Source organism: Sus scrofa, chromosome 13 (genome assembly GCF_000003025.6).
Source record: "Sus scrofa isolate TJ Tabasco breed Duroc chromosome 13, Sscrofa11.1, whole genome shotgun sequence".
NCBI classification, from domain to species: domain Eukaryota; kingdom Metazoa; phylum Chordata; class Mammalia; order Artiodactyla; family Suidae; genus Sus; species Sus scrofa.
The window spans coordinates 106,466,993-106,494,025 of record NC_010455.5 but is presented as its reverse complement, the minus strand read 5'-3'; the positions used below and the strand labels follow the sequence as shown (position 1 = coordinate 106,494,025).

The following is a 27,033-nucleotide window of genomic DNA, read 5'->3' as shown; positions in this document are numbered from 1 at the left end:
AACACAGCACTGTAAATAGAAAGAGGTTGGGATTGGACTGAGAGATGAAATAGACAGTGATTTTTTTCCTACCAGATTGCGAGCCCCTTTGGTGGTAGGCACCAAGTCTAATTCAGGACTCGACATACAGTAGATTCTTAATAAATGGACTTTGGAATGAGTAAAGGACAGAGAAATAAGTAATGGACGCATGAACAATATTCCGTGCTTTTTTCAAAACTGGTTCAGGAATGCCTGTGGGGTGCTTTTATAGAGAATACACTTTGTACCATCATGTGCCTGGGAACACTGGCTCATAGAATGATATTTCTGGAGAGAACTTGGAGAGAATTTCTATTGATAGCTTTTCAGTTTTATGGAGATGAGAATAAGGTGCAGAGAAGGCGTCCATCTAAAGGGTAGGCTCCGAAGCTGGGAGCCACACTGCCGTTTCCCACACCTTACTTACTGCGTTGCCTTGGGCACTTCTGTTGCTTCTTCTTTCTTTTTGTTTTTCTTTCTTTCCTTTTTAGGGCCGCATCTGCAGCATATGGAAGTTTCCAGGCTAGGGGGCGAAATTGGACCTGCAGCTGCCCGCCTACGCCGCAGTCACAGCAATGCGTGATCTGAGCTCCATCTGTGATCTACACCCCAGCTCATGGCAATGCCAGATCCTTAACCTGCTGAGCAAGGCCAGGGACTGAAGCCACGTCCTCATGGATACTAGTCCGGGTTACTGCTGAGTCACGACAGGAACACCTTCCATTGCTTCTTTATCTGTAGAGTAAGGAGAGTCATCTTGTCTGCCTTGCAGGGTCATTGTGAAGCTGTAATAAGCTTTTCCCCTTATATTCTCAATGAGTTGAAAACCTATGCTAAACCATCCCCATTTTATATACACAGAAACTAAGACAATGAGACAATGAGAAATGGATTCTTATTAAATAAGAATGAAACTTTTTATACGCAAAACATAAAACTCCTAAATGCATTGCTCTCTTCTTTGGCTCATCCTCTTGTTCCATAATACATAACATGCTTCATAGAAATTATTTTATAAAAGTTAAGTTTAAATCATTCAGTGATAAAGTTTAATAAAAAAAAAAATGAGTGGGCTGAATTGTCCTTAAAAAAACAAAACTCAACATTTACATGGTATATTTCAGGTCAGTCTATGTTAGAGGGTGAAGGGGAGGAGGAAAAGGAAAAGTTTTAGTTGGCTTTGTGTCTGTTGCCAGGAAGCACACAAAGGCAGCAGGGATGGATGAAACAAACAAGGCCACAATGCTGGGAAGGTGGCCTTCAGAGGAGAGCACTTCACTGGGACTGAAACCTTGCAGCTGTGTCACCCAGAGCCTCCAGACAAGAAAATGGAGTTTAAAACCACAACGTGTGAATAGAAGCAAGGTTAGCCAAAGAGGTTTTGAGAAATTGCTTTTCTAATGCATTTAAAGTGAGTGCTAGAAGTTGCATTCTGTGTGAGTTGCTATACACACAGGGGGAAGCTTTTACACATTTTTAATCAAGCCAGGTTCAACAGAGTATGGGGGGGAGTGTTTTAAAAGGATGAACTTTGAAAATAAACTGGAATTGAAGAAGTGGGGGGGTTGAGGGCTTTCATTCCCTGTCTCTGGGCTTGAATTCTTTGCCTCTGGAGTGACTTGAAATGTACTTTTATTTTGCAACGCTATTGCTAAGTTGTTTCTTTTCCAAAGCACCTGTTGAAGGAAAAGGAAAAAAACAAACCAACACCATACAAAAAATCAAAAAACAACTTATAGCAAGAGTTGGAGAGGGCTGAGAAGAGGTGAAGCCATTATGAGCTGCCAGAATGCCACCCTGGAGTTGAAGAGAGGGTCCCAGCAGGGGCCAAGGAGCCTGGTGAGAAATGCAGAAGGTGCAAGTGCAGAGGAAGAGGTCAGCCCAGCCCTGCTTGAAAACCAGCTCAGCTTGGGTGACTTTGTCCAAATACAGAGAGCCTTTGAGGTATGCCTTCATATTATTATTATTATTGTTATTGCTATTATTATTATTAGTCTTTAGTCTCTTTAGGACCACACCCACGGCATATGGAAGTTTCCAGGCTAGGGGTCGAATTGGAGCTGTACCTGCTGGCCTATGCCACAGGCACAGCAAGCCAGATCTGAGCCATGTCTGCAAACTACACCACAGCTCATGGCAATGCCGGATCCTTAACTCACTGAGCGAGGCCAGGATAGATCCCGAGTCCTCATGAATATTAGTCGGGTTGGTTAATCCTTGAGCCATGGCAGGAACTCCATGCCTCCATCTTATGTACGGGAGAGTTTGAGTTGTTTGTGAAGGAGACCAGGATGAGCCAGAGAGATTTTTCTCTTACCATTTTTTAATATTGTTAATGATTAAAATGGGGAATTGAAAAAATAAATTGTTCAGACTTGGATTTAACACTAGTGAACTTTACCCCCTCACTTCTCTGGGGCAAATAATACTATTTAGTAGTAAACTGCAGCTGTTGAATATCATTACCAGGAAGGAAGAAAAGTGGATTCCTGGGCAAATTTTTTCTTAGAGATCAACGTGTTCTTGGAAAACCAAAAGTTATGGTTGTGAGAGGGCAAAACCAGATCTCTAGGGTGATACCCAGTAATAACTGTCCTAGCAGGTAGCATTTGCATTCTGGAAATGCAAATACACACCTCCGCTGTGCAAATATTCTCCCGTCTCACTCCAAGTGACACAGCTCCTTTTCAAAGCAGATTGTGGGACTTAATTGTCCCGAGGTCCTGTGTGAGGGACCAGTCTCCCTCATTTGTTGCAAATATTGGAGTAGAGCCCATAAAAAAAGAATTTCAAATTTTAATTTTAATTCTGCCTATAAAATAAACCTCAGGAATTTTAACTCTAAACGAACAATTTCCTTCTCTCTCTCTTAATTTGGAATCCTGCAGCCATGCATATTGAATAGCATACCTCAAAATGATTTCTAGCTTTGCACACTGGTAGGAAGAAGTGTTCTTCCGTGCTGTGGAATTTAGGGAGGCACGAGCTTTCATCCTTTCTACTTCATTACACTTGCTAAAATATCATCTCAGGGCTTCAGAATGTCCTCTGGGAGTGCTTGAAAATGTCATATTAATTTGAAACAGACACACAATATTTTGGACTATCACCTTGAAATTAATAAAGCGTGATGAAATATAACCATTATGTTGGCCTGTAATTGGCAGAAATTTTAATCTTTATCCAAAAAAAAAAAAAAAGTTGCTAACCACTGAAAAACTCTGGTATACTGTTTTGTATAAGTTAAATTCAATCTGTGTTGGTAATGCCCCAATAATATAAATCATTTCTTTATAATAGAATCAATCATATTTAGTTGCAAAGACATGCTCTTCCCTACACTTTTCTCATTTTAATCTCCCTATATTTGCAGTTCATTCAACCCCAGTTCATCCAACCCCATTTGTCTGAAAGATTTTAGTGCTGCTCATGTCCAGTGCCCCAAATGAATCTGGCATATTTTGATAGACACAGCAAACATTTTGACAGCTTGAGGACATTCAGAAAAACGTAACAGCAGATTATGACAGCTTTGACTCTGGAATGAACAGGAATGTGGCAGTTTTGTTCTGGCACCAAGAGCACAAAGAATTTGAAAGCTAGGTTCTATTAAGGAGGGTCAACATTTTAAGGTCTATGTGTTAGAGAGTGAAACTGCTGCAGAAGTTTGGAGGTAGGTGTTCTTTTCAAATTACTGATCAGTCTAAAGTGAACCCAAGTGAAACAGGACAATTCAATCTCAAGGTTTTTTTTTTTTTTTTTTCACTTTAAATGTTTCTAAGACTGAATCACTTATTTTGGAATTAACCAGTTGGAAATGCCGGTACCACAGACAGGCCAAAGAGGAGAAGAGTTTGCTATTCAGAGCTTGCAGGAATGGAGAATCTAATGATAGCTTTTAAAACAGAAATTGAGCTTTGCAGACATACTTCAAGAAAAAATGAAGTCCATCCATTTTTGACAGACTCAACAGACACAGAATGGAATAATCCAAGGGCAAATGTACCACCAGGCATAAAAGTTAGGCTCTTGAGACAACACAGTTTCCACACACAGCATAGATGCCTAGAAGAGGCTGATACACTAGATGATTTCTGCAGAGTCCCATCCGTCTGTCCTGAGTGTTGGGCCCACAGGCCACAGGTGTAGAGGGCTATAAAAAGAAAAATCATCCTCAGGGTCTGCCATGCAACACACCACTCTAAAGGCAGTGATTTTAGTCAGTCGCTAAAGACATGCTCTTGGAGTGTCAAGATTCTGGCACTAGATCCTTTTATCTCTTGGGTGTTTTTTTTTTTTTTGGATCCAGATTTCTTATTTGGGGCTGAAGTATTGTCAGGTATTAGGTAAAGTCCATGTCCTTAAATAGAAGTAGCCATGCTAAATTGAAAAATGGGAAGATGCGTCTTTGAATTGTGTAGTGGATGTTTCACATGTATTTTTCCAAATAAGATATGACATACCACATAAATCATAGTAGTAACAGGAATAAGGCAGCTAATGCTCACGTTTATTGTATGATGGTATAAATGAGTCAGAATCACTTACTGTTTAAGAGCCAGGCGTCAGACCTCTTGGATTTGAATCCCAGTTTTGCCACTTACAGTGTGACTTCGTGCAAATCACTTAATCCCTCTCGGCCTCAGTTTCCTTTATTTCGAATGTGGAGATAGTATTGTTGTTGTGAGGATTAAGTGAGAAGCTATCTGGAAGGCACTGGAAGAGTGCTGGACACAGAAAAAGTGCTCAATTAACATAGGTATTATATGCTCAATGAGTAGAGGTTGAACCAGATTCTCTTAATTTTAACTCTTACATTTCCTTAAAACAAAACAAAACAGGAGTTCCTATTGTGGCTTGGTGGTAACAAACCTGACTAGAATCCATGAAGGTGTGGGTTCGGATCCCTGGCCTTAGCTCCGTGGGTTAAAGGATCTGGTTGCCATGAGCTCTGTTGTTGGTCACAGATACAGCTCAGATCCCACGTTGCTGTTGTCGGGTATTAGGTGAAGTCCATGTCTTTAAGTAGAAGTAGCCATGCTAAACTGAAAAAATTGGGAGTTGAGTCTTTGAATTGTGCAGTTAATGTTTCTCATATATTTTGAAACCTTTGAAGCTGCATAGGCCAGCAGCTGTAACTCTGATTGGACTGCCTAGCCTGGGAACTTCCGTGTATCTTGGGTGCAGCCCTAAAAAGACAAAAAAAAAAAAAAAAACAAAACCAAACCAAAACAAAACAAAAAAGAAGCTTTGACTAACATAACTATGCTTCTGCACTCCTTTTAGTTGGGGTAGGAAATGGAAGCAATAAGATTTGCAAAGACACAGATTCAAGAGTACGGAAGCATCATCTTTCCATCTCGTATTTCTTATTTTATTAGTAGATGAAAGATTTTAATTGATGTCTTGATCCTCTTCTTTAGACTCAAGAAGTTAGCTGGATAGAAGGAATAGAAAAGTAACTTGTGGATTTCTTTTTCTTTCAAGTGATGGGGTGGAAAAACCCATATACCAGCCTGCAGGGAATGAAACTTGTATTATTCATAGAATTGTAAAATGCTTGTTACTTAGACTTTCCTGTAGCACTTGCAGTGCTTAGAGAAATGATATGGTCTGTGGATATATATGATTTTAATGTCAAACATATTTTAAATTTTCTTAGATACTTCAAAAGCCAGTCATTGTGAAAGGAAGGATGGCTGTGATTTGCTGATTTTATAGAAATCCTGAGAACTAGAAAGTATGGTCCAAGGGAAATAGAATTTTGGGAAAGCCCCATGGAAACTTGAGATATATATATACACACATCTATACTTTCTTCTGAGACTGTGGCTAAGTGGTTTCTTGAATATTTCTTCCCTTGAATCCACTGTTGACTTCTTTATATCAGGACAGGACAGTCTACTCTTTGATCCTGGAAATCTTGTTGCCTTTTTGGCCTGGGTCTATAATCTGCCTACACTTTGGGATTCACTGGATTGGGTCTTGACCTGCCTTTTTCAGCAACTGTGTCTGTATCACCTTCTGGTACATTGTTTCTGGCACAGGTTGTAGGCCCAGACCAGAGTGTGGCCCTATCCTGTCTACTCCATGCTGTTACTTGCCCAAACCCTGCTAAATCTTTAGCTTAAACAGAAATAAAATCTACTAAACCACATGTAAAAGGTGAACTGTACCAGAGAAGTTCAGGAGGCAGTGTTGCAGGTCTGAAAATTGGGGGTATAATAAATGTTTAAATCCTCAAACCTTATGATGTCTTCATGCTTAATTTGTCTTTGTAATGTTCCCAAGATTCCTGTAGACAGATTCCACAGCAGGGCCTATGAACAACACTTCCTTACAGCTGCAAGACAGCACTGAGGGTTCTGATGCTCCACCAGGCAGGCTCGACTGCAAAGGAATTCAGACAATCAGATTCAGCCTTTCCCCACATTTCCACTGTTTATCCTTCTTTCTAAGCTGCCAGAGTTCTCCCAGTTCATTAGGGATCATCACCTGTTATATTTTCACTATTAAGTTACCCAAATGGACAGGCTTTCCTGGATGGGTCTCATGTTCCTGAATTATTCTCAACTCCAGCTTCTTTCTTTTCTATCCCAGACATCACCATCCCAAACACATAAATAAAATCTTTGTTTCAGTCCCTTTCCTCGCAATCATTAGATTTTGCTTGTTTCTGACAAAAGTCCATGAACTTTAAAAAAATTTATAAGGTAAAACTGATAGTTAAAAACTGTATATTACAGTATCCAATAAAGCTCCAAAATTAGAAAATCTTTAATTTATAAAGTGTGCAAATTGTGTAAAATATGTAATAGCACATTCATGATAGAGGTTTATTTCTTGTTCATCTAAATTAGAAAGCAGATATTTCTAGTTGGCAGGCAGCTCCATGTAGGGATTCTGGTATTCAGGCTCCTTCCAACTTATGCCTTCCATGCTGGCCATTATATCAAGCTGGTCACAGGGGGAAGAGCAGGAAGGAGCATGTGGGGAAGGGTTTTGGGATCAGGCTCACATCCCAACTACAAGGGCAGCTGGAAAGTATAGACAGGCATGAACCCAGAAAACAATCTCAGCCATGATCCTTAGAGTTTATTGGTAAAAAAATTTCCATTTTTCCTAGTAAACCAGCATACTTCATTTCATAGATTAAGGAAAGTCATGTGCCTAATGGTGTTTTGTGTTTTGCTTTTCTGCCAGGAAAGTCAAAGCTAAATTTAGTGTTCAATTAATGCAGCCCTTCTTAACATATGTTAAGACTGATGCAAACATGCTTAACATTTTTCTGAAACAATTATCTTCTATTTTCATTACACAACTCTTGTTCTTTTAGACTTGCCGTAATGGTCCAACCCCCTAAGTACCTCCGTTGTAACTGAACCATAATTCTTTTTGGAAATCAGTGGAGGTAAAAACGATGAATAAAATTTTCATATCTTTGAAGTACGGTAAGATTTTATAAAGCACTTTTGTAGGTATCATGTTATTTGATCCTCTCACCAGCCTGGAAAGTAGGCAGAACAGATATTTTTATTTCCCATTTACACATAAGGAGAATGAAGCTCGAGAATGTTTAATTGAATTACCCCTGTGGGGGCAGAACCAGGGCTCCTGCATAGATTGTCAACTTTCCAGTCCATTGTATGGCCTGGCTCCCACTGGCCACCAGGCAATCTCTCTTTAGGATTTGCTCTAAGGAACAGCAATCCAATAGGAAAAGGACTCCATTAACAAAACAAGCGTGTCAAATTAGTAGCACACAGGCCTGTGTCTCAATAACTTGGAATTAATGCACAATCAGCAAATAATCAACAATTCCAATGAAATCAATGCAGAGAAGGGTGGAAGAATGAAAGGGCAAGATAGGAATAACCCCCTGCTTTTTAAAATTATTTTTTCTGTTCTAAAGGCATCTCAATGGATGCTCGTCACAAGGTAAACAGGTAAAGCTAAAGCTTCATGTGTAACTCTATTCCATAGTACAGAGTGCATTCATCAATTTTAGTCAGTTTGTCACCTGCTGAAAAAAGACAGCAGGTCAGAGCATTTCTCGCCCCAGCTCCCTTAGTGAAATCGAAAAAAATCTGTTTTTAATGGCAGCAGAAAATCAGTGAACCCCACAGGTCCCCGTCCTCAGCATTAAGGTAATAGTGTGAAGACAAATCCAATAGCCCTGAAGCTGGCACAATTGGAAATGATGGAGGAAGTCTTGGGTGGTTTTAGGTTGCCAGAATTCCTGGGTGAGGAAGCAAAAGATGCCATCACCAAAATGCAAGCAAGTGAAGTTATATGTCAACACACGTGAAAAAATTTTCTTTCCAAACACTGCTGCCTGTGTGCTGAATTTTGTGACAAGTTCTAATACCTTCCTGCCTTTTCTAATTTCTCTTTGTGCTTTCAGAACAGGATCTTACAAAAATTAATCTGGATCAGATAAGGTTATGAAGAGTGATTTTTAGGAGACACAGTATTTTAACCTTAAGCTCTGGCCAAGACTGAAGCAGAGAAGGTAACCAAGAAGCTTGTTCTAAAGGAGAAGGAAAGCAAAGATGCCTATTGCTATTCATTTGTAGTGTTATCACCTTAGGCAGACCTGTAGACCAAGGGCACAGCTTACCTTTTCAAGTTTTTGAAAATTAAAGGAGAAAAATAATGAAAACAGGCAACAGAAGATCTCTAATTTGTGCTATTTTGATTTCACCTTTGTCCTGTGCTGGCAAGTATAGCACACCCAATGGTGAGATGAGACCACGCCCCCCGCCCCCATTCTTCTGCTAGAAATAGGAACCCTCTGCATCATCCCTTGGTGGTTTCTGATCTTTCCCAGAAGCTCTGCTCCATTCTTGCTCAGGCGCAAAGTCTCCTGGATCTTTCTTCCCTCACCACTTCTCAGCATCGTATTATGGTTAAGGCTCTTGTTCAGTCCTGCCTCTCTGGGCACCAGCATTCTCTGCTGAGGACCTCCAAGGACATGATTTTCCTCTATTCTGTCACTTCTAATCTTCTCCCTCCCTAATTCGCTGGACACACCTGAGGATAGTTTGTCACACTGCTCTTGCTCCAGATCTGTGCAATATGGTAGCCATGAGTCACATTTCACTTAAATTAAAATCAAATAAAATTATAATTTAATAAAATAAAAAATTTGGTTCCTCACAAGTATCAGCCACATTTAAAGTATTCAAAGGCACATGTGGCTAGTAACCACCACATTGGATAGTGCGGATTATAGAATTTTTTTTTCTTCACAGAAAGTCCTATTGGGCAATGCTCTTCAGACCTGCTGAACATGGTTTCTTACCTATTTCACTTCCTCACTTCCAGCCACATCTATGTGGCCAATGGGCTACTCTCAGCCCTTCAGTACCCCTGAAATATACCAGACTGCTATTCCTTAGAGCCTGGAGACCAAACTGATTATTGGCCCCAGAGATACCAGAAAATATTTTCTTTTATTTTAGTCCAAGACCTATTTCTCCTCTTTCCTTTCCCAGGGCTGTAAAGAATGGGAACATCATTTCTTTCAAGGGAATGCTTACTTCCCTCTTCAACCCCCTCTCCCCTCCCCACAGGTATTCAGTCTAGATTTATGGTTCCAACAAGTCAGTCACAAAATTACCTGATACTGGAACATAACTGAATTAAACTCATGCTGGTCACACTTGAGTTACTCTTAGAATGCTCTAGGCCTTATCAAATACTGGTGCCTAAAGCAGGTTGGAAAAGAATGCCTCCCCCCCAATCCCTGCCAAGTCTCCAGCTAACTTCATGTTTCAATATCACTCTCTCCAGGAAGCCCTCTCTCACCACCCAGGCTCTGCTGGCACTTTGTCATGATACTGTTTTCTCCTCTCATAGCTCCTTGCTCTAATTGTAGACGCTCTGATTAAGTACAATCAGAGCCAAGCAGAAGGATCAGGCTGGCATAGAGAAATCAGTGTGAGATCCTGGAGGGTGGAGACCCTGGTGCAAATGAGATTATCTTGAGAAAAGAGCAGAGTGTTTAAGATGGGATCTTAGGAAAATCCTTCCACAGGGTGAAGAAACAACTGCAATCAGTATAATAAAGAAGCAGGGTTACTTCCTGGAAGGTGAGGGAGGAGAAACAAAGAAAAAAAGGGGGGTATAGCCAGTCATACACAATTTCATTCATTGTTCTGATTCCTATTTATTTAACAGTCCTTTTATTATTTAAAAAAAAGTAAGAGGGAATATATTATTTTCACTGTGTAAAATCAGTTAAACATGAAATTCCTCTCTTACTGGGGCCAACTTTCAGCAACTGTACCACCTGGGTAACTGCTCTGGATAATGTGGCCTCCTTCCAGTGTATTTTTTCATACATTTCTATCCATATGTGCACATACACCTATCACATGTAGCGTTGTTTTACATATAATGTTTTTTACATGAAAAACATATTACATATATTATCATATTCAGTGCATTCAAGAAAGAGTGCCACATACATAGTTGATAATCATGTGAAAAGATTCTCAAAGTCATTAGGAGTTGAATTTTTAAACTCTAATCAAAGAAGACATCCTGGAGTTTCCGTTGTGCAGTGGAAACGAATCTGACTAGGAACCATGAGGTTGCAGGTTCAATCCCTGGCCTCACTCAGTGGGTTAAGGAGCGTTGCTGTGAGCTGTGGTATAGGTCGAAGACATGGCTCTGATCATGCGTTTCTGTGACTGTGGCTTAGGCTGGCAGCTGTAGCTCTGATTGAACCCCTGGTCTGGGAACCTCCATATGCTGCAGGAGAGGCCCTCAAAAAAAAAAAAAAGAGAGAACACATCCTTTTTCATTCATCACATTGGCAAAGATTAAAAATATCAATGATATTTATTGTTGGCAAAGAATCAGCGTAACGAGCATTATTACAAAGATTGTAAATTGTTAAGGCTTTTTGGTGGGCAATTTTCTGGAATATATCAAATGTGAAATGTGTCAGATGTATAGTTCTTGAACTAGCAATTCCAATTCTACAAGCTATCCTAAAGGAATTATGACAGGTACAGAAAAAATTTGCATTAAAGTATTCATCGTAATAGTCAATAAAATGGAGTAATTAAAACAGCCCAATTATTCATCAGTAAATTAATGGATCAATAAATGATGGCATGCTTTTACTACACAGCTATTAAAAAGAATAAGGAAGCCATAAAATTGCCAAGATTCACCATTCCATGAAAAAAAGAAAATTGCGGAACAGTACATAGTCATATTCTAAAATGAGAAATGTGTGTATTTGTGAGTATGTCAAGGTCTCAATTATGGAAAAATAGAACAGTGCTTGTAGCAGGGTGAGGTATGGCAAATCTGTTTGTGGGTTCTTATCTATACCATAATTCAATGCTAAGATAAATGTTATTAAAATGTCGGTATATCTTAATAGCCTAAAGACTCAGTGCCACTATTTTCTAAATGTATGGTTTAACAGTGCTGAATTTAAAAGCAGCACCTTTTATAGATACTTTGTCTTTCTCTTGAGTCGTTTTCTGCATCACCTTCCTTTCACTGAGCTTTAGCATTAAGAGGGAGACTAGAGAGAGCTATTTTACTGCCTTTATTTTACAGGTGAGGAAACAAAGATCCAGATGAAGGGATTTCTCCAGGTCCATGTGAGTTGTTTGCAGAACCAGAATATTGCCCATAATGGTCTGATATCCATTTTTGTCTCTTTTCTCTTAGAGAACAACCCTAAAGTTTACTCAAACTTATTTCTAATTTTTCAACATTATTTTACACAGTATGATTCTATAACTTGACCATTTTTCTCTACTCTGACTCCCTCCCCAAAGTGGCAATTATTGGTAAAGCAGATGAACATCTCTTCTACAATATACAAGGGAATATTAGCAATGCATTCATTCATTTACTGATTCCTACAACAGATATTTATTGAATGTTTACCCTATGGTAGCGAAAAACCACTGAGATCCAGACCTTCCTTCACTGAGGACTATATTGACAAGTACACTTGGAATTATTCTGTATCATTCAGTGCTCTGAGGAAAGAGCAATATTGAGGGAGCACATAGCTCACATCGTGAAGGGGACTATAGGAAGGCTTCCTGGAGGAAGTAACATCCAGGCTTCCATCTGACAGAAGGCAAGTAAATGAGGCAAGTAAATGATTAGGGAAGTAGTTTTTTGGAAAGAGGATAGGAAGTGCAAAGTTTGGTTGGGCAGCAGTGGTGTGGTCGTGCTTTCAGGCATACATTTAAAGAAGTCAGAAAACTCATCAGTAAAGGGGAACAGAATGAAAGATGTCTGGAGGACCAAGCCAGGGTCATCAGGAAGGCCTTGGGGGGTGTGTTAAAGAGATAGATATTTGGGGGACTGCAGGGAGCCACAGACTTTTTTTTTTTTTTTTTTTTTTTGCTTTTTAGGCTGCACTCGTGGCATATGGAAGTTCCCGGTTAGGGGTCAAATCAGAGCTGCAGCTGCTGGCCTGCACCATAGATAGCCACAGCAACTCAGGATCCAAGCTGCATCTGTGACCTACACCGTAGTTCACAGCAATGCCAAATCCTTAACCCACTGAGCAAGGCCAGAGATCGAACCCAGATTCCTCATGGAACCTGATAGTGTTCGTTAACCACCGAGTAATGAAAGGAACTCCCCACTGACATGTTTTAATCATGGGAGTGACATGATGGGACTGGCATTTTGGAAATGATCACCAAGGCTGTATTTTTTGAAAATAGTTTAGAGGTGGAGGTAGGAGCAGAACAGAAAGAAGGCAGGGAGGCCACTTAACAGGGCTAGTATAGTGGCCTGCAGGTGCGCAGAGATTAGCAGAGAGGTTCAGGAGCTACGATGCACATTTCCTGATGGACTGGGTGTATTAAGGTAGTAACATATGTTGAGCCAGGGGACACAGGAAGAGAAATGAGAATTTTTTTTTCTCTGTGAACTTTTTATTTTGAAAAACATCAAATGTACAGAAATATTGGAAGTGGAAAGACAAGTATGGTGAATGCCCATATACCCTCCATCCTGATTCAGCAGTGGTTACTATTTTGCTACATTTATTTTATCTTTCTTTCTATCCCTCTCTCTATATAGATGGTATCTTAGTCCTTTCATGTGGCTGTAACAAAATATCACAGACCAGGTAGCTTATAAACAGTAGAACTTCATTTTTCACAGTTCTGGAGGCTGGGAGTCTGAGATCAGGGTGCCCATAAGGTTGAATGAGGGCCTTCTTCTAGGCTGCAGACTTCTTGTTGGGTCTTCACATAGTGGGAGGGGCTAGGGTGCTCTCTGAGGTCTCTTTTTATAAAAAGAGCATTAATTCCATCCACGAGGGCTCCATCTTCATAACCCATCACCTCCCCCAAACCCGACCTCCTAATATCATCCTATTGGGACAATAGGATTTCAATGTCTGAATTTTGGGGAGACATGAGTATTTGGGCCATAGCACATGGTTTTAACTCAGTCATTTAAAAAGTAAGTTCAGGCAGGATGATTGTTTACCCCAATTAGCTCAAATACATCCCCAGGAACAAGACGTTCTTCTAAATAACTGTAATGAAATTATCTTACCTAGGAAATTTAACTTTATGTATTACCTAATAAAAATGTATATATTAGAATTTCCCCAGTTTTTCTGGTAATGTCTTTCCAGGGTCACGCATTTCCTTTAGTTGACATGTCTTTTCAGCTTCCTTGAATCTAAAAGTGTTCTTCTTTTTCTCATCTTTCACGATATAGACATTTTTTTAAGAGTCATTTCAGATGTCTAGAGTATCTCACAATCTGGATTTTCTTCTTGATTCTTCACTGTTAGATTCAGGGTCACCATTTTTGGCAAGGATAACTCCATAAGAAATGTTTATCCACATCTTGATTGACATCAGATATACAGCCTTTTAATTTGATCCATTTTTGGTGATGCTCTAAGTTGGATCCTTTGATTAAAGTAGGTCCACTATAGTTCTACTTTGTAAAGGTAGCTGTGGGGTAGTACTTTGATTATGGTGTTATAGTATTCTTCAACAACTTCACCCATTAGTTTAAGCATTAATTGATGAACTTTGCTTATAATAGCGACAACACTGGTACTTGGAAAATGATGACTTTTAAATTCTTTTGATCTTATTTATTCTCAGTATAGCTTTCCTCACTTCTCACTTCCCTTTTTCTCTCTTTCCTTTATCTCTTTCTCTTGCTCTGTGTCTTGTGGATTTATTTATTCTATTCAATGCTTATTATTTATTACCATCATTATGCTTACTGATACTGAAGTTGCCTCAATCAGTGTGACGCCTTTCAAGACCAGCTCAGCAGATGAGGGCTGAAGAACAGGTGCTGTGGAACTTAAGAAAAAGTTAACTTAAAACAAGACACAGAGACATTTATCTTAATTAAAGGTGGGAACTGGGGGACTCAAGGTCTCAGGGACCAAGAGCACCACCTCAAGAAACCACACTGCTTTTATTGTGCTCTGTAGGATTATATCTGACCTTTAGGCATTTAACAATCACTAGCAGAGGAAGCCTGGCATCAGATATCTATGCATAGCATCTAGAGAATCACCATTGTGCTCCTGCAGACAGGCACGCCTATCTGCAACAACCCTTCCTGCCTACGTTTGCACCTCATTCTCCTTGCTGATGCATATCCTGCTAACTACCCCTCATAAACTCTTTGCGGCCATGAGGCTCATCTTCCTCTTATTCTTAAGAGGACATATCATGCTGTGCAAACCATAGTGTGCCTATCTGCACAGGTCCGGCATGTGCCTATCTGCACAGGTCCTGCATGCCTAGACCAACACATTATATCCTCATTCAGCTGACCACATGAATAATTTACACTTTTTGGGCTTTGTTCTTAAGCTCAAGTTATTTACCAGCACTGCAACTGTTTTTCAAGCAGGAATATAGGGTAAAGTAAAGCAGGACAAGATGGAGTTTTTAGCATAGAAAATAGAAACAGAGAGGCTAAGGAAAATTGTAGAAACATGTCTCCCGACACTTTTTATATGTTTTCATCAATCTTTCATCACTTTCTTGCTTTCTGGCAGAGCTTCTGCCCAACTATCAATCTTGATCAATTGTGAACTTTGGTCAGGGAACAGACACTGGTAAATGCTGCCAAAAACAAGACTGGCACTTCTCCCATCATTAATGTGGTATGATCAGACTACTATAAAATTATGGGGAAGGGAAAACTCTCAAAGCAGCCTCTCATGAAGGCCAAATTCTTCAACAGAAGAGCTGAGGAGGAGATTAAAGGTATGTATTTATGTGGGGAGCTATGTCTTAAAGGCTTGAAGCTACTTGGTGGGAGGTTCATGAAATGCTAGCAAGTATTTCATCTATATATGTGTGCCTACATCTATCTAAACATATAAACACAGAGAGAAGAGTCATTTTAGCTAGACTGCCTATGAAATTTTCTCAGTGGCTCTTTATTGCTGTGTCACTGTCTGCCATCCTATTTTCTTTCATCCTTTCTGACACTATTCTTTCCCCATCTGTTTAATCAAACACCAGAGACAAATACCAAATTCTTCTCCCCTCATTTAGAGCAGTTTGAACTTTTTTCTTTCTTGATTGATATCTTTCATGTGCCTCAGATTTCAGTTTCCAACTAAGTAGGAATCTCAAAATACTTTCCCAAATGAAAATATTTTGGTATCAAGTGTTAACTTGGTACACATTTCACCCTATGAGAACTGAAAAGAATCCACTGAAAGGTTTAGCTATAGTTTGGTCTTCTTGGTAAGAATAGCTTCAGGGGAGGGAAAGGAGCTTGATTGCAAAGGCTTAGTAAGTTGGAGGAGAAAAAATTGAAACACTGTGTGAACATGATTCCTTCAAGATGGTGGTTTGAAAGAAGAAGGATGGGGCAGTAGCTAAAAGCAAATGGTACTGTCAGGCAAGATTTTTTTAAACAATTCAAATAATTTGATTATGTTTACATGCTGTTGAAAAGGAGTCAATAGAGAGCAAGAGGATGGTGAAAAAAAAAAGAGATTCTCCTGAGGTGGTGGACAGAGCCAGGAAACAGGAGGACTTCCGTTGTCACAGGAAGGAAGAAAATGGCTCCACATGCAAGTCAGTCTCTCCATGTGTGCAGAAAACTGAGGAGGTTTCCATCTCAGTGATGTCTCTTTCCTCCTGCCCCTCCTCCTCTTCCTCTCTACTCTCTGTCTTCATTTCTCTGGCTTAGGTGTCAGACTTCTCTCTTAGGAATAGACAGGGAAATGATGAAGTAGGTGTTTGAAGAAAGTGAAGAACAAGAGTTCACCCAGGAAATGTGGAAGGGTTCCTAGTAGCACAGGAGGGACTTCTGATGCTGGAGACCATGTATTTGTTTTGTAGTGGTGCCATTCTGCCCATTTCTGTACTATTTGTCCATCAGCATTCAGTAGCCTGGAGGGAGGCATGGAGAAGATGCTTTTCCAGAGCTAGTGTTTCACTAGATACCTGGGATGAAAGAGAGACAGATCAAAGGAGTGAGCATAATGGCCAGAGGTGTACTGCGTCCTGGATTTCTGGCTTAAGAAAAATACAAGTGCAGGACAGAGCTGTTAATTTGGTTAAAATTTTCTTTCCTAGAACTTGGGTTGGAATCTGTCTTTTTAGTCATTTCCTGCTTTATTGATTTAGAGTTCATATGTAAATGAACTTTACTTAGGATTCTAAATGAACAGCTTTTATCAAAATAGCATGAGACCATTTGGGTATACACATTCCAACCTCATATTTTGGGATTTTTTTTGGTGTGAGATAAATATGTTATCCTAGAAAGTCATTTTGTTGAAGTCACATATTTGTGACATGATGAAAATGATTAGGAATTGGAAATCTTCAATTCTGAGTTTATTTCTGCCAACAGTGTGCTATGTGATTACAGAGAAGTCTTTTTAATTCTCTGGGCCTCAGTTTATTCCCTTTAAATGAAGGGTTTGTTCTAGATTCTCTAAACTTCTTTCCAACTCTAACATGCATAAAATTCATGGATGCTTTATAGTTCTTTGACTCCATCTTGATTTCCAACAAAGAGACATCAATTGTTTTAAAAAATATAATATGTTTATCCTATTATACAGATATTTCCCAATGAAGATCAATGAAGCTCATTTGTCTCCTGGCTATATTATTCCACTGGTCAGGCACACATCCCCCTGCCACCAAGTTTCTAAGCTTAGGCAAAACCAATGATACTACTAAATATCATTTATGTCCCTAGCAGAGAAGTGAAGAATTCTATAGACTTAGAGAGAAGTGATATAGACAGTTTAGCTTCTCAGGGATTATGATCTTTATTTAAAAGATATAGGTGGATTTATTGAGGAGTTGCTATTGTGACGCAGTGGAAACAAATCTGATTAGTATCCATGAGGATACGGGTTCAATCCCTGGCCTTACTCAGTGGGTTGAGGATCCAGCATTGCCATGAAGTGTGGTGTAGGTCACAGATGCTGCTTGGATCCTGTGGTGCTGTGGCTGTGGTGTAGGCTGGCAGCTACAGTTCCAATTCTACCCTTAGCCTGGGAACTTCCATATGCCTGGGGGTGGGGGAAGCAAAAAGATAGATTTATTGATTTTTTTTTTTAATCCTGCAGCTACAATTCATTTCTAATTTACCAGTTGTATAGGAAATCTGTGAGATTTTTTTTCAGGAGAGTTTAGTTCCAAACCTTAAATTCAGTACAGGAATTTCAAGCCCTGTGCTTTTGTTAGTCACAAAAAATTAACTCCACTTAGATTGGTGAGCTCCTGAATCATTGATACCATAGTGTAAGTGAAAATTAAAACCAACTGAAATACATTGAAGCAAGAAAAAAGAGCAAGATGAACCTTGACTGGCAGACTGGTCTGTTCTGTTCTGTTGTTTGATCTCTCATGAATGTTCATTGGTAGGTGAAAATTGCAGGGGATGATATAAACTGATGCATCTGTTTTGAAATAACATATCTAATCTGCTCCAGAACAGTTCATGAGGTTTGACAGCAAGCTCTAATACATATTCATAACCAATGCACTGTGTAACCAAGGGAAATTGAGGCAAGTGCAACAGAATGAAGCATGAGGAAGCAGCATGTTAATTTTAAATTTAATTATAGAGATGGGGGAAGGGTGACTTTAGATGGTGTATCTTCATTTGGCTGTCATGGAACATTACCCCCAAATCATGCCATGTAGTAGAAGAAATACTATTTTTGGTGAAGTGCTTAATAAAACTAGCAGGTTCCAGGGAAAATAAGATTCTGAGATCCTAATAGAAAAGATATTTTTATGTAGAGAAAAAGAAGCATTGCAGAATTCTAATCATCTGAAGAAAAAGACACACTTTCAGACTACAGAAAAATTCCTGGTCCATGCAACTGAATATTTCAGTTCATTGAATGTTTTTGACATATTTAAATTCTAAGTTCACTTGGAAATCGGGAAAACCAATAATTAGTGTGATTTTTGTGATCTTTTTACTTTTGGTGACCTAGAAGCATGTGTCATTCATTGTGATCAGCACACCTGGGCTTCTCACTGCAGTATGAGGATTCGAAGATCAGAAACCCCTACCATCTTACTCAGAGGTGGTGCTGAGTGCTTAGAATAGGGTTTGGCGTGGAGCAGGCACTTACTAAGTATGTGATGAATGAATGAATAAATAAATCTACCTCCTGCTACCTTGTCTGGTGTACATGTTCAATATATATTTATTAATAAATAGATCAATGGATGGATGAATGGAATTATTCCTCTAAGTGGCTTACAACTCATTATTTGACATTAATTTTCAGAATCTGAAAGAATGTATTCAACAATGGATAAGGGTAGTGAAACTTGGGTCAGTGACATTTTAACCCGCTATCAACGTTGAGAAAAGCGAAAATACCCAGGTTTCTGACCAAATTGGATTGGGCTATCCCTATGGTTTTAAAGTAGGACTTGTATTCTTGTCTTGGGCAAGTCCATGTTTATAGAAAAGGGAAAAAGAAGAAAAATTTTCTTTCCTATGGTAGGAAAAAGTTAAGTGAAAAAATAAACATAAACAACATTTCTAAAAGTTGAGTTGAAAGAATTTAAGTGTCTGCTTTAGGAGTGCTTCCTCTGTTTTGCCAAGTTAGTATGTAAATGCTCAGCCATGCTAGAACTATTTTTTAGAAGTCAGTTGATGACTTGAGAATGAGACTACCCCAGCTTGATGAGGGTATAGGGTATAAGCAGTCTTATACTCTGTTAGTGGAAATGTAAATTTGTTCAGTCTTTTGGGGGAAGATTTGGCAAGGTATATCAAAAACTTTTAAGGATGTACTAATTCTATGACTCAGCAATTCTGCCTCTAGGGAATTTCCTTCAGGAAATAATTGGACAAATAAGCAAAGATGTATGTGTAGAAATTTTTGTTGGAGAGTTGTTTATATGAAATGGCAAAGCATTGGGGACAATTGAAGTTTTTAATAATGGGGATTATAAATTGTATGTCTACCCTATAGAATATTATGTGTCTATTAAAATGATCAAAACCAATATATATAATATAATGTATATGTTATTGAGAAAGGGCTGTCAAGTTTCTTAAAAATGGTGTATTTTTGGAAGTTTGCCCTTAGGCTTAGTGCTCAATTTTTATAGAAGTTACAGTGAAATCCAAATCTTAACTAAGCTCAAAAGCTGAAGAGACTTTTTACGGAGTTCATGCCTTTGGTTTTTTTTTTTAAAAAGAGCTCATGAAAACTGACTATAGCTGCAGAAAATACTTTCTAGGCAAAAGGAAATGATTTTTAGAATATTCTTTGAAAGGGATTCAGGAAGACAGGAAGATTTTCTAAAGGTCTAAAGTTGTGCTTGCTGAGATAATCAACCAGACATTCTGAGAATATTAGCTTTCTTGCAAGAACAATTGGAGGCAATAGCTGGTTATTTTCTTACTCAATAGTTACATAGACATAGCAAAATAAATTTATTAACATTATCTTATGAAGGGCTGAATGAGAATATGTTTTCTAATGGATAATACACTCTTCATTTTTCTCAGAAGACGAATTCTAATAGATGGCAGGGGAACTAATTTTACCCCCAAAAGACCAGAAAGAGAATCATGACTAATACGAGTGAACTTTAAAACACCATTTGGTAGTTGTATTCGGAAAACCTACATTAAAATTGGAACAAATATAGTCTATGGGAGGAAAGTTTTGTGAAAGCCATACTAATTAAATTTTCAATTGAAGGCACTGAGAATTAATTTCTTTATACTCTATGTTTTATAATGAAATCCAATTTACTAAACTCTAATATTTCCCTAGCTATGCTAAATATATGCTTGTGAGTTTAACTTGATGTGGATATGTTTTCAAAAATATAAATACTGTCTGAATAAAAATGCAAAGATGGCCTTATATACAGATTATCTTATTGAACCCTCATATACATCCTGGGAAGGTTATGACTAGCCAACGGTCACACAGATATTATGTAGAAAATTCAGGAATAAAACCCAGAGGCTCATTTAAATAAATACATCTGTGTATACATGCATACGTAAATATAAACATAGATGTATATGTGTGTGTATATATGTATCTCTCTGAAGATGGCTTTAGATAAATTATTTTGCCACTTAGCACTGAAGCTAATATAGATTGAGAGTTTGTAACAACTAAATCATGGAATATGCAAACCCACTTTTAGAATGAAGGATTTTTTTTTCTTTCTGTGAGGTTATCTTCTGCCAGGAAGTCTGGGAAAGAAACTTCTAGCTCACCCAAAATTCATAGAGTAACAGCACAAATAGTTCAAGACAAGATAGATGATAAAATTACGATGATGAGGAAATGTTGGTCTTGTATGTGTAAAATAGTTTGGTTTCTGGGTACAGGTAAACTTTACTTTACCTGTACCCAGAACTTTACTTTCACTGGACTTGCCTAGGACAGTTTTATATTTGTGTATCTGAGGAAGAGCAGCTGAAACAGTGTATACTGTTCATATTAAGGTAAAAGCTATCCTCTGCTCCTGTGATGGCAATGGCCATAGAAACTATGAGCTTCAGGAGTTCCCATTGTGGCTCAGAGGTTAACCAACCCAACTAGTATCCATGAGGACAGGTTCGATCCTTGGCCTCGCTCAGTGGGTTAAGGATCCGGTGTTGCCATGAGCTGTGGTGTAGGTTGCAAATGGAGCTCGGATCTGGTGTTCCTGTGGTGTGGCATAAGCCAGCGGCTAGAGCTCCAATTCAACCCCTAGCATGGGAACTTCCATATGCCTTGGGGTGCAGCCCTAAATAGCCCTAAAAGCAAAGAAAAAAAAAGAAACCAAGAGCTTTGGATAAGCTTGGTGGTGGACATAGTCTTCTGACCAACCAAGATCACTTTTAGAATCATCTAGTTAGCAACTAGGCACCCTGATATGTAGGATCAATTTACTAAAATTGATGATTATGTACACCTCCAAAGCCTTACACAGACATACACAGACACGCACACACAGACACATACACACACATACACACACAGACAGACACACACACCCAATTGCATTTAGCTAAATCCTCGGAGGAGAGTTCTTGCTGGCATGATGACTCAATGTATAGTTTTTTTTTGTTTGTTTGTTTTTTTTTTTCTTTTTGGTCACATGCAAAGCATGTGGAAGTTCTTGGCCCAGGGGCTGAACCCACACCACAGCAGTGACCCAAACCACAGCAGTGACAGTGCCAGATCTTTAACCTCTTAGGCCACCAAGGAATTTCATTTATAGTCCTCTTATTCTTTTTCTTTGGTTTTGCTTTTTGGTCATGCCTATGGTATGTGGAAATTCCAGCCCAGGGGTCAAACCTGAGCCACAGCAGTGACAATGCCAGATCCTTAGCTTGCTGCACCATCAGGGAATTCCTAGTTATCTTATTCTTTAACCACTTTAGCTGTGAATTAATGTTTATAAACGTGCTATACTCACATTAAATGACCTCATGTGGCTTAAACACGTTTAATTATCACCTCATTCTGATAACAGCCCTCAAAGTTAGTTATTATTATCCCTATTTAGAGATTCAATAACTGAAGCTGAAGCTTTAACCTCCAACTATGCATCCACACAATCTCCCTTCCACAACTTGTGATACAGATGATATAATAGAATGAATGAGTCAATTCTATCCTAGGATGTAAGTGGGAGCCACGGATAAAATGATAATTCAAATTGTGTGGGAAAAGTTAATGCCTTTATGATTTTAAGCCTGAATCAAAGTTCATGTACTTTAATTGTATGTTTTACTAATTTATTAAAGTTGACATGGAATAGAATGAATAAACAGAAACCATGCACTGATCAAAGCATAATGATTCTTGAACAAATTAGGATTTTTTTTTTTTTTTTTTTAGTAAAGGCAAATTTCTAACTTATAACCAAAGCTATGGCAAAACAGTGGTTTTATTTTCAAACTGAAAGCAAGAAAAGCTAGTGAGTGAACAGTCATTAATAAAATTGTCAAGTATGTCATACAACTGCTTTTGTCTGTAACATTTATAAATCAGAAGTTTTTCTTAGACCATCCCCCGGTGCATATTGGCATTATCAGTGTGCAGAAAATTATGAAGTTGATTGTATGTGTTATTTGGGTAGAGAAAATTTATGTTCTTCTTTGTTTATGGTCTATTAGTGAGTCCATATTCTAGAATATAAAACAGAAATTTTCTTGGTATTTATCTGTCAGAACAGTTTCCTGTTCATAGAAATAAAAATAAAATTACAAACTCATAGGAAGAAAAAACTTCAAGATTTGGCTTTAAAGTGTTTTTGTTAAAGGGATAGTAACATAGATTTAAGAGGTTGATTGATGTCATTATGTAATACTTAATTTTTAATTTTTTTCTATCATTTTGTCTTTTTTCTAGGGCTGCACCCATGGCATATGGAGGTTCCCAGGCTAGGGGTCCAATCAGAGTTGTAGCTGTCAGCCTATGCCACGGCCACAGTAACACCAGATCTAAGCTGAATCTGCAACCTACACCACTGCTCAAGGCAACACTGGATCCTTAACCTACTGAGTGAGGCCAGGGATGGAACCCAAAACCTCATGGTTCATAGTCAGATTCGTTAACCACTGAGCCACGATGGTAACTCCAATTATGCAATAATTTAAAAGATCAACATTGACTTAGTTTTCAGAAATAGTTTATAATTTTGGCACAGATGGAGTGTTTTTAGGATCAGATTTCCTTCCCCATTCTTAAAATCCGTGTCACTGAAAAATTTCTGTTTAAACTATCTAAACTTTTTAAGACTAAAAATAATTTAACAGTGATAAGAATGATGGACCTCTGAGTAGTTTAAGGGGCTGGATACCAATTACTTCTCAAGAAGTTAATTTAATTAAAAGCCTAGTCTAACTTCTATTAAGCAATTGATTACTTGGTTCTTACACATATATCTCAGCTAACCTTTTTTTATTAAAGCTTTATATTTTTTAGAGCAGTTTTAGGGTCACAACAAAATTAGGGGGAATGTAAAAAGATTATTCATTTCCGCCTACGCTGACACATGCATAGCCTCCCCCATTATCCACATCCCCCACCAGAATAGTACATTTGTTGCAATTCACAAATGTACTTTAAGACGTTATAATCACCTCAAGTCCACAAAGGGTTCGCTCTTTGGTGTCGTATATTCCATGGGTGTTGACAAATATATGATGACATGTATCCATCTCTATGGTAGCATATAGAGTGGTTCCAGTGCCCTGAAAAATCCTATGTGCTCGCCTATCAATTGCCCTTTACTCCTCTAATCCTTGGCTGCGGATCTTTGTATCATCTGTCTTTTCAATTTTGCCTTTTCCAGAATGTCATGTACTTGGAATCATACAGCATGTATACTTTTCAGATCGGCTTCTTTCAGTTAGTCACATGCATTTAAGTTTCCTCCATATCTTTTCATGGCTTGATAGCTCACTTATTTTTAGCACTGAATAATATCCTATTCTGTGGATGTACTGTAGTTTATTTATCCATTCGCCTATGAAGGACATCTTGGTTGCTTCCAGGTATTGGCAGTTATGAATAAAGCTACTATAAAGATCAGTGTGCAGGCTTTTGCGTGGATCTAAGTTTTAAATCCTTTGAGTAATGCTAAGGAGTGTGAATGCTGGATCTACATATGGTAAGAGTATGTTTAATTTTGTAAGAAACTGCTACACTCTCTTCCAAAGTGGTTCTATGATTTTACATTCCTACTGGCAATGAATTCCTGTTGCTCCACAGCCTTGCCAGCATACGCTGTTGTCAGTGTTCCAGATTTGGGCCTAATTCATGCGTAGTGATATCTTGTTGTTTTAATTTCCATTTCCCTGATGACATATGATATGGAGTGTCATTTTTGGCATCTGTATATCTTCTTTGGAGAGTTATCTATTAATGTCTTTGGCCCAGTTTTAATTGGATTGTTTGTTTTCTTATTGTTGACCTTTAAGAATTCTTTGTATGTGCTGGATGAATTATTTTGTCTTTTGAAAATATCTCCCCCTAGTCTATGGATGGTCTTCTAACTCTCTTGACATTGTTTTTCATGAGCAGGCTTTACATTTTATTGATTGATTGATTGATTGCTTTTTTAGGGCTGCATCCTCAGCATATGGAGGTTCCAAGGCTAGGGGTAGAATTGGAGCTACAGCTGCTGGCCTGAGCCATAGCCACAGCAACGCAGGATCCGAGCCGAGACTTTGACCTACACCACAGCTCTCGGCAACGCCAGATCCTTAACCTACTGAGCAAGTCCAGGGATTGCACCTGAAACTCATGGTTACTAGTCAGATTCATTTCCACTGCGCCATGACAGGAACTCCTACATTTTTTTTTTTTTTTAATGTTTGTTTTTTTTTTTCTTTTTTTCTTTTTTTGCCTTTTCTAGGGCTGCTCCCTCGGCACATGGAGATTCCCAGGCAAGGGGGCTAATCGGAGCTGTTGCCAGAGCCAGAGCAACGTGGGATCCAAGATGTGTCTGCAACCCACACCACAGCTTACAGCAATGCTGGATCGCCAACGCACTGAGCAAGGCCAGGGACCGAACCCGCAACCTCATGGTTCCCAGTCAGATTCGTTAACCACTGCGCCATGAAGGGAACTCCAAGGAACTCCTACATTTTAGTGAAATCCAGATTATGAATTATTTCTTTCATGGACTGTGTCACTAGTGTTGCCTCTAAAAAGTTATCACCAAACTCAAGGTCATTTAGTTTGCTTCTATGTTATCTTCTAGGAGTTTTACAGTTTTGTGTTTTATGTTTTCGTCTGTAATTTTTTATGAGTTAATCTTTGTGAACAGTATCAGGTCTGTTTCTAGATTCTTGGTTTTTTTTTTTTTTTTTTTTTTTTCTCTATGTGGATGTTGAGTTATGTTAACTCCATTTTTTAAAAAATATCTTTTTTCCATTGTATTACCTTAGGTCCTTTGTCAAAGATCAGTTGACTATATTTATATGGGCCTATTTCTGGGCATTCCCTTCTGTTTTATTGAGCTAGCAGTAAATCCTCTTTTGTTCCTGCAGCTGATACCTGTGCCGAAACTATGAGAACCCTGGATCCTTTAACCCACAGTGCCAGGCAGGGGGATCAAACCCGCACCTCCTCAGTGAACAGAGCCATCACAATTGGATTCTTATCCCACTGTGCCACGGGGGGAACTCCCTAGTTGTATATTCTTATGCCAATAGCATACTGTCTTGGTTACTGTTGTTTTAAAATACGTCTTGAAGTTGGGTAGAGTCATTCCTCCAGCTTTGTTCTTGTCCTTCAAGATTGTGTTAGCTCAGTCTTTGGTCTCTCCAGGCAAACTTTGAATCAGCTTGTCAAAATCTACCAGCTTGTCAAAATCTACCTTGAGATTTTGATTGGAATTGCATGGAATCTATAGATTATATTGGGAAGAACTTAGATATTGACAATATTGTCTTCCTACCTATGAACATGCAATATCTCTCCAATTATTCACTTCTTGATCATGTTGATAGAAGTTTTGTAGTTTCCCTCATATCATTTTATACACATTTTGTTAGATTTATATGCATTTCATTTTTGAGAATGCTCATGTCAAATGACATTGTGGTTTTAGTATCAAATTCTATGTGTTCATTTCAGGTTCATAAGAAAGCAATTGCCTTGTATATATTATTGCTGTATCCTACAATCTTGCTATAATCACTTATTAGTTCCAGAGGTTTTTTGTTGATTCTTTAGATTTTCTCCATAGGTGATCATGTCATCTGTGAACAAAGACAGTTTTATTTTTTTCTTGCCAATCTTTATACTTTTACTTCCTTTTCTTGTCTTAATTGCATTAATTAGAGCTTCCAACATAATGTTGAAAAGCAATGGTGAGAGGAAGACATCCTTGTCTTATAGCTGATCTTAGTAGGAATTCTACAATTTTCTCACCAGTAAGTATGTTGCTAGCTGTATGTTTTTGGCAGATACTCTTTATCAGGTTGGGGTAATTTCCTTCATTTTTGGTTTACTGAAAGTTTTTATCATAAATGTGTTTTGAATTGTGTCATTTTTTTTTCTTGCATCTATGGGTGTATCATTTCACCTTCACAATAAATTTCTTGAGACTGATATTTTGCTATGTCCACTTCACAGATGGGAAAAAATTAAGCCTCAACAGTGAAGCAACTTGCCAGTACTGGTTCACAATTTCTGGTGGAACCAGGATTAAACCTACAGTTGTTTGAACTGCTCACAATACGCTGCCTTCCAGGGCATATTGTCTATGCTGACTCTGCCACTGAGGTAGTAGGAAAGTAGATTCCCTCAGGGTGAAGCTCAGCAAACCAAACAGCTGACTAGTATGAAGCTATATACCTATTTGAAATACAGATGGTTCTTATTATTCACAGATTCTGTATTTGTGAATTTGCCTACTTGCTCCCATTTATTTGTAACCCCAAAATCAATACTCAGGGAACCTTCATGGTCATTCATGGACTTGTACAGAGTGGTGAAAAATTGCAGTCTTCCAGTGTGCCTGTTCCATGTTGAGGGCAAAC

General features: G+C 38.6%; 1 protein-coding gene across 4 annotated transcripts in view; it reads left to right on the top strand.

The window, feature by feature from the left end:
- The window catches only part of WDR49 (WD repeat domain 49), a 144,577-nt gene continuing 118,777 nt past the window's right edge, over nucleotides 1,234-27,033 (top strand). For all 4 annotated transcript variants that reach the window (XM_021069761.1, XM_021069760.1, XM_021069759.1 and 1 more), the window contains exons 1-2: nucleotides 1,234-1,386; nucleotides 1,695-1,965. In XM_021069761.1, coding sequence (XP_020925420.1) covers nucleotides 1,798-1,965 — 168 coding nt within the window. In that variant the 5' untranslated portion in view covers nucleotides 1,234-1,386; nucleotides 1,695-1,797. The remainder of the gene's footprint in view (nucleotides 1,387-1,694; nucleotides 1,966-27,033) is intronic.